The sequence below is a fragment of the Felis catus genome, chromosome X (genome assembly GCF_018350175.1).
Source record: "Felis catus isolate Fca126 chromosome X, F.catus_Fca126_mat1.0, whole genome shotgun sequence".
NCBI classification, from domain to species: domain Eukaryota; kingdom Metazoa; phylum Chordata; class Mammalia; order Carnivora; family Felidae; genus Felis; species Felis catus.
Genome location: NC_058386.1, coordinates 32,552,714 through 32,560,636, shown reverse-complemented (window position 1 = coordinate 32,560,636; position 7,923 = coordinate 32,552,714). Strand labels below are relative to the sequence as shown.

At 47.7% G+C, this 7,923-nt stretch overlaps 1 protein-coding gene across 1 annotated transcript; it reads left to right on the top strand.

Moving 5' to 3' along the window:
- Positions 1–1,045: 1,045 nt before the first annotated feature.
- On the top strand, positions 1,046–1,945 carry LOC101085694 (ferritin heavy chain-like). Its single transcript, XM_045050616.1, has one exon. The coding sequence runs from the start codon at positions 1,228–1,230 to the stop codon at positions 1,774–1,776; it is 549 nt and encodes a 182-aa protein (XP_044906551.1). The 5' UTR covers positions 1,046–1,227; the 3' UTR covers positions 1,777–1,945.
- Positions 1,946–7,923: the final 5,978 nt, after the last annotated feature.

Here is a 7,923-nt window from a genome sequence, read left to right as displayed (position 1 = left end):
ATCCAAATAAAGCCTTATGATACTAAATATACCAATGATACCACAAAAGCACCGTATTTAGTGCACAATCACATCAGGACAGTATTCACGTAAATTGTTCAAAGAAACCATGCATGTGATTAACTCAAAACCGTTGCACTTACATTCGTAACATTTTAAAATATTAAAATGCTCAGCACAGTGTCTCCCTGTTCTCCCTGTGTCACTCAGGCTCCTTAAAACCTAGAACAGCGCTCGAGCTCCACCGCGCCCCAGCCCTGCCCCCTAGCCCCTCCACAGTCCCAGGCCCCTTTCCCCTGGACCACAAAAATCCTTTAACGGATCCTCACCCCTCTCCCAACTCCTGGGTAATGGACGGACCTTCCAGTTCCAGCCCAGAGCTCCAGAGCTGCTAGGCCAGGAGTGATGAAACTATGAAATTAGATTGTGGTGATGGTTGCCTAACACCATGAATATACTATAAACCATGTAGATACTCACTTTCAAAAGGTGAATTTTATAGCATATGAATTGTATCTCAAGAGTTATTTTATGAATGTTTGAAAAAAACAGGTAAAAAATAAAAAATCCTGTGGTTTTTTCTCATGAAATATATTCACATATCACAGTAATATATTAAACTATATTAAATATATATTTAAAAAGGAGAGTTTTTTTTTAATTTTTAAATTTTTTTTCCACGTTTATTTATTTTTGGGACAGAGAGAGACAGAGCATGAACGGGGGAGGGGCAGAGAGAGAGGGAGACACAGAATCGGAAACAGGCTCCAGGCTCTGAGCCATCAGCCCAGAGCCCGACGCGGGGCTCGAACTCCCGGACCGCGAGATCGTGACCTGGCTGAAGTCGGACGCTTAACCAACTGCGCCACCCAGGCGCCCCAAGACAGGGTTTTAAAAATGGCTTCAAGACAGCGTGGAGCTGCTCTGGGCTTCGTACCTCACGCAGGCACAGATGGCACGTTGAACACGGCGCCCCACCCACCACCCCCTCCCTCACCTTCGTGACCACGCCCCTTCACGTAACGGATTCGCGTAACGGATTTGCGTAACGGATTCAAACCCCCACCTCCGGAGTAACGGACCTCATTCCAGCCGCCTCTCGGAGACTGCCGCCGGGCCTGCCTGGTCGGCTACTCTGAAAAAGCGCCGGAGACCCGCCGCCACCGCCTTCGGCCTTGCCGCCCTCGTTTCTGAGCCGCCTTCGCCTTGGTGCCAGCGCCGCCAGCCATGGCCACCGCGCCATCCTCTCGAGTGCGCCAGAACTACCACCCTGAATGCGAGGCCGCCATCAACAGCCAGATCAACCTGGAGCTCTACGCCTCCTACGCGTACCTGTCCATGGCTTTCTATTTCGACCGCGCCGACGTGGCCCTGGAGAATTTCTCCAAGTTCTTCCTGCGCCAGTCCCACAAGGAGAGCCAGCATGCCGAGAAGCTGATGCAGCTGCAGAACCTGCGTGGGGGCCGCATCCGCCTCCGCGACATCATGAAGCCTGACCACAACAACTGGGAGAACGGCCTCAACGCCATGGAGTGCGCCTTTCACCTGGAGAAGAGCGTGAACCAGAGCCTGCTCGACCTGCACCAGCTGGCCACCGACAAGAACGACGCCCATCTGTGCAGCTTCCTGGAGACCAACTACCTGCCTGAGCAAGTCAAGGTCATCAAAGAGCTGGGGGGCTACATCACCAACCTGAGCAAGATGGGGGCCCCGGAAACCGGCATGGCAGAGTACCTCTTTGACAAGCTCACCCTGGGCAACCGTGACAAGAACTGAGTTGGGACTGCCTTCCCATAGCCACAGGGTGCATGGTGACTTCCCCTGGTCACCATGCCGAGCATGCATTTTGCAGTATTGCACTTGCAAATCCAGTTTCTTCTTCCAGTTTTGCCATAAATAAATAAAGTTATTTGGTTTCAATAAAGTTATTTGGTTCCTAAAGAAATAAAGGTCCTCTGGGTGATTTGTGTGTGGAAATCTCTCACCTTTCCAAGAGTCTCTCCACCCACCCATGCCCTATCCACACACAGCTCAGGATCTCCCAAGGTGGAGGGAGAAGGTGGGAGGTGGATGGGACCTTGGAAAACACAAAAATCAATCTTCTCCTTATAAATGCTGAAGGTATATGGGGGTGGGGTGGAGTGGGGTGGGATGGATGGAGCCCTGGTGAATATGGGAGCCTGTGCCATGATAAAAGTATAAAAACATGACCTGACAGTCACAGTTGGGGTTGCCTCTGGAGAAAGCAGAGGGAATGGGATTGGGAGGGATTAAAATAAAGAGTTGTTAAATTTTACTAGGAAATCTTTAGTTTACTAATATAAGCAAATATTAATGTTTGTTAACATTAAAAAAAATTTTTTTACACTTATTTTTTGAGAGACATAGAGCACAAGTTGGGGAGGGGTAGAGAGAGGAGACACAATCCTAAGCAGGCTCCAGGCTCTGAGCTGTCAGCACAGAGCCTGACACAGGTCTGGAACTCACAAACCGTGAGGTCATGACCTGAGTCGAAATCAGACGCTTAACCAACTCAGCCACCCAGGCACCACTAGTATTTGTTAACAGTAACTGGGGAGCAAGGTGGAGACCCCAGAAGCCAGCGTGGCAGAGTATCTCTTCAACAACCTACCCAGGGCAATGGTGATAAACTGAGCCTTAGACTGGCTTTCCCATAGACAGGGGAGTGAGTTTGTAGGTCACCAAACTGGACATGCTTATTGCCCTTACAAAACATCCAAATATATTTTTTTCCTTCAATTGTACCCTTCCATTAAAGTAACATGGTACCCGCCCCCCCCCCCCCAAAATCAAAATTACCTTATTAGAAGGGCTGAAGAATGCCTGGACAAGACTGAAGCTCAAATTTGTGATACTGAATATGAAGTAGAATAAACCCCCTTGAAAGTTAAGCCAGTGGATCTGGCTGCTTTGAAGAACGTGGGGGAGAGTTGAGGCTGGGAGGCCAGTCAGGAGATATTACAGCCAGGCCAATGAAAGACACTGGTATCTGAAATGGAGCAGAGGCTCATGAAATGGAGACCAATTCTAGTTGGATTTGGATAAATCAATAGGATCTGCTCATGGATCAAAGGTGAAGAATGAGAAATGAGGAAAATAACATAGATTCTGATATTTGGACTTGAACACTTGGGTAGACAGTAGTGCTATTTATTAATTTGGGGACTTTTGCTGGAGGCATATCTGACATGGAAAGGTGGGAAAGCATATCATGTAAAATGTGAGATGCCCATTCTTTTTAGAATATAATTTATTGTCAAATTGGTTTCCATACAACACCCAGTGCTCATCCCAAAAACTGCCCCCCTCAATGCCCATCACCCACTTTCCCCTATCCCCCACCCCCATCTACCCTTAGTTTGTTCTCAGTCCTTAAGAGTCTCTTATGTTTGCCTCCCTCCCTCTCTATAACTTTTTTTTCCCTTCCCCTCTCCCATGGTCTTCTGTTAAGTTTCTCAAGATCCACATATGAGTGAAAACATATGGTATCTCTCTTTCTCTGCCTGACTTATTTCACTTAGCATAATACCCTCCAGTTCCATCCATGTTGCTGCAAATGGCAGGATTTCATTCTTTCTCATTGCCAAGTAGTATTCCATTGTATATATAAACCACATCTTCTTTATCCATCCATCAGTTGATGGATATTTAGGCTCTTTCCATAATTTGGCTATTGTTGAAAGTGCTGCTATAAACATGGGGGTACATGTGCCCCTATGCATCAGCACTCGTATGTCCTTTGGGTAGATTCCTACTTTTTTTTCTTCTTTTTTAAATATAATTCACTGAGATGCCTATTAGATATCCAAACAGAACTGTTATGCAGGTAGCTGGGAAAAAATAAACCTGAGCTCAGACGTGAAGTCAAGCTTAGAAATATACACATGGAGGGCGCCTGGGTGGCTCAGTCGGTTAAGCGTCCGACTTCGGCTCAAGTCATGATCTTGCAGTCCGTGAGTTCGAGCCCCACATCGGGCTCTGTGCTGACCGCTCAGAGCCTGGAGCCTGTTTTGGATTCTGTGTCTCCGGCTCTCTCTGACCCTCCCCCATTCATGCTCTGTCTCTGTCTCAAAAATAAATAAACTTTAAAAAAAATTAAAAAAAAATATACACATGGGAAGCACTATGACTGGGTAAATTCACCAGAAATAATGTAGAGACAGTATGGTACAGCCAGCCCCAAGCCCAGGGGATCTAACATTTAGAGAAGGATTTGAGGTGTTTGATCACCCAGACAGCTGCTGTCCCCACCTTGACCATTATCTTATTCCAAACTGTGGGGTCTAAGCTTAGGAATCCCCTGGGCTTACACCAATGGGTTAACAAGGCACAAAGAAATACAAAGTCAACAAAATGCTCACACCCGAGTTTGGGTAAACCAGATTGGCACTCCAAGAATAGGGGGGTGCAAAGACACCCTGAGAATAGGGAGGTGTTGCATCCACACGACTCCTGAAACAGAATGCTACGGGCACCAGTGACAGTCACAACAAAGTTTATTGCAAGGAGAGGCAAAGCAAACCGATCAATCGGGACGGACATTCTTGACCAGAGTGAAGTCTCAAACAGCCGGGGTACAGAGTTTTTATAGCCGACCACATCGTCTTATTATCACCTGGGAACAGAACGAAGGAATAGTTCCCAGGTGGAAACAGTTCAAATAGGCCCTTGCCCCAATCCAATCAAGTGCTAATCCATCCCTTGATTGATAGGATAAGGCTGTTATCTCTTAACCTATAGTGTTAAAACAAAGATGTTATTTCTTAAGGCTACAGGTTAGCCCTACCCTTACATTTCCCCCTTTTCTTGTCCGTGAATCAATCCCTTGATTCATCTTTAGGAACTAAGGGGACATAGTTGGACCTAATCATCATAATTTTTATTTCACAAACTCGCCTCTTGACCCAAACTAAGTCTCCTAGTTGAAAGGGGTGGGGAAGAACAGGAAGATGGGTGAAGGCTTCTTTCAAGGCCTTAGTTATTTCCTTTTGTACAAGATGCAGGGCCATGAATGAAGCCAACAAGTGGTCCTGTTCTAGCTGTTCCTTTATGTCGTTCTCCTAGCCTTGGCAAGATAGGTGGAGGTCTGCCAAATAAAATTTCGTAAGGGGACAATCCCTTGATAAATAGAGTACAACATGCTTGCAAAAGGGCAAAAGGCAGAACATCAACCCAATTTTCGCCAGTCTCAAGGGACAATTTGGTTAAGGTCTCCTTTAGCGTCTGATTCATCCTTTCTACTTGACCCGAGCTCTGGGGTCTATATGCGCAATGTAATTTCCAATCTATTCCCAATGCTCTGGCTAGACCCTGCGATACCTGTGCCGTGAAGGCCGGGCCATTTTCCGATCCTATGCTCAGAGGGCAGCCCGAATCCAGGAATTAGTTCATTTAATAATTTTTTAACTGTCACCACCAGAGCCGTTTCTGATTTAGTGGGGAATGCCTCAACCCATCCAGAGAAGGTGTCCACAAAAACGAGCAGATATTTGTATCTGTATTTCCCTGGCTTAATTTCAGTAAAATCTACTTTCCAAACCCGCCTGGTTCAGTTCCTCTGTGTCTTTTAGCTTCTGAAACCTTATTTGCACCCTGATTTACTTGGGTGCAACTTACACATCTTTCAACCATCTCCTCAATCTCTTTTCCCAGCCCTTGTGCCCTGAACTTTTTCCACACCAATTTTGCCATCTTTGTTTTTCCCAGATGAGTCCCTTGGTGGAGCAGATGCACCAAGCGTCGCCCAAGTGCCATGGGTAAGAGTATCTTTCCTTCAGGATCCTGAAACCACTTTCGTCCTGGTATCATACTTCCTCCTTTTCTTCAAATCCACTCCAAGTCTTTAGGAGTGCAATTGGGCTCCGGTGGAAGCAGGGGATCCATCAAGATCGGTAATGCCGAAGCACTTTTACTTTCAGTTAGGGCAGCTTCCCGGGCTGCCGTGTCAGCCAGGTAGTTTCCGACTGCCTCTAGGGAGTTGCCTTTTTGATGTCCCGGGCAGTGAATGATCGCGAGACTTGCAGGTTCCCAGATGGCTGTTAGAAGGTCTAGAATTTCGGCTTTATTTTTGATGTCCTTGTCCTCCGCTGTGAGGAGGCCACGCTCTTGATAGATGGACCCGTGCACATGCGCAGTTGCAAAGGCATAGTGGCTGTCCGTATAAATATTAACTGACTTGTTTTTACTGAGTTTGAGGGCTGTAGTTAGTGCGATGTGCTCTGCGCGCTGGGCTGAGGTTCCCGGCGGAGAGGTCATGTTGCCATAGAACCTCACAGTCTGTCGTAACGGCAGCACCGGCATACCTTTGCCCTTGAAACAAAAACTACTGCCATCTGAAAACATGTTGATATCAGGATCCTGTAGGGGAATGTCCGTGAGATTGGAGTGGAGGGACGAAACTGTCGCTAAGGTCTCTGGGCAAGAATGTAGAGGGGGACCTAGTCCTTCGGGCAGCAAAATAGCTAGGTTTAAGGCTGCGGGGGCACAAAAACATATCTGGGGCTGGTGGAGCAGCAATGCCTGATACTGAGTAATCCGAGCATTTGATAGCCACCATTCTGGGGGAGCCCGCAGTAAGGCCTCCACTTCATGGGGCCCTGTAACAGACAACGTCTGTCCCAGGGTTAGTTTATCTGCGTCTTTGACTAGTAGCGTGGTGGCAGCAATCTGCCGAACGCATGTGGGCCACCCAGAAGCAACTGGGTCTAGCCTTTTGGATAAAGAGGCCACTGGTCAGTGCCAAGGTCCCAGGCGCTGAGTCAGAACTCCCTTGACTACCCCCCTTTCTCGGCTACAAACAGAATGGCTTAGTGGGATCTGGCAGGGCCATGGCTGGTGGGGTCATGAGAGCCTCTCGTAAAGCTTGGAAGGCTTTAGTGTGAGTCTCCCCCCATGTGAAGGACTCCGGAGACCCCTTGAGAGTGGCATACAAAGGGGCTGCCAGTTCAGCAAAGCCAGGTATCCATAGTCTGCAGTAGCCTGCTGCCCCCAGGAACTCGCAAACTTGTTTGAGTTTTAGGCTGAAGAATATCGAGTCTTTGTTCACCAAGATAGCGTTTACCTTTTTTAATGCTGTAACCTAAATAAATGACAGCAGTGCGACAGATCTGTGCTTTTTTGGCTGATACTCGGTATCCCAGTTTTTGCAGAAGACTCAGGAGTTCCTTGGTGGCACTCAGGCATTCTGAATAAGAGGGGGCTGCCAGCAAGATATCATCAACATACTCCAAGAGAGATACCTGCGGTTTGGAGATTCGAAATGGTTCTAAATCCTGGTGCAGAGCTTCATTAAGAAGAGTAGGGGAGTTTTTGAATCCCTGGGGGAGTCGCGTCCAGGTGAGCTGTCCAGCTTTTCTCTCTTCAGGATCGGTCCATTCAAATGCAAACAGTGGCTGTCTCTGTGGGGCCAGCGGGATGGCAAAGAAGGCATCTTTTAAGTCCAGAACTGTATAATACACCTGAGAAGGGGGAAGCAGACTAAGGAGAGTATACGGGTTGGGTACAGTGGGATGAATATCCATTACTCTGGCGTTTACTGCTCTCAGGTCTTGAACTGGCTGAAAATCAGATGAGTTAGACTTTCGGACAGGGAGAAGTGGAGTATTCCATGGCGACTTGCATGGGGTCAGAACGCCTGAGTCGTGCAAATGCTTGATGTCAACAGCGATTCCCCGCCTAGCCTCCCGGGACATAGGGTATTGTTTCAGTCTTACCGGAAGCGCGGACGCCTTAAGTTCCACAATTATCGGGGCTTGATGAATCGCTATTCCAGGTAGATTGGTCTCGGCCCATACCTGGGGAAAGTCTGCCTGGAGACTTTTAAGGAGGGGATCGACTGTGTGAACATTTTCATTGGGCACCAGGGTAAGTAGGCCCTCTTCCCCAAGTGGCACAGTCACCATT

What these genes read in the sequence shown, in the direction of transcription:
- LOC101085694 (XM_045050616.1), top strand. Translation starts at nt 1,228, where the DNA reads ATGGCCACCGCGCCATCCTCTCGAGTGCGCCAGAACTACCACCCTGAA.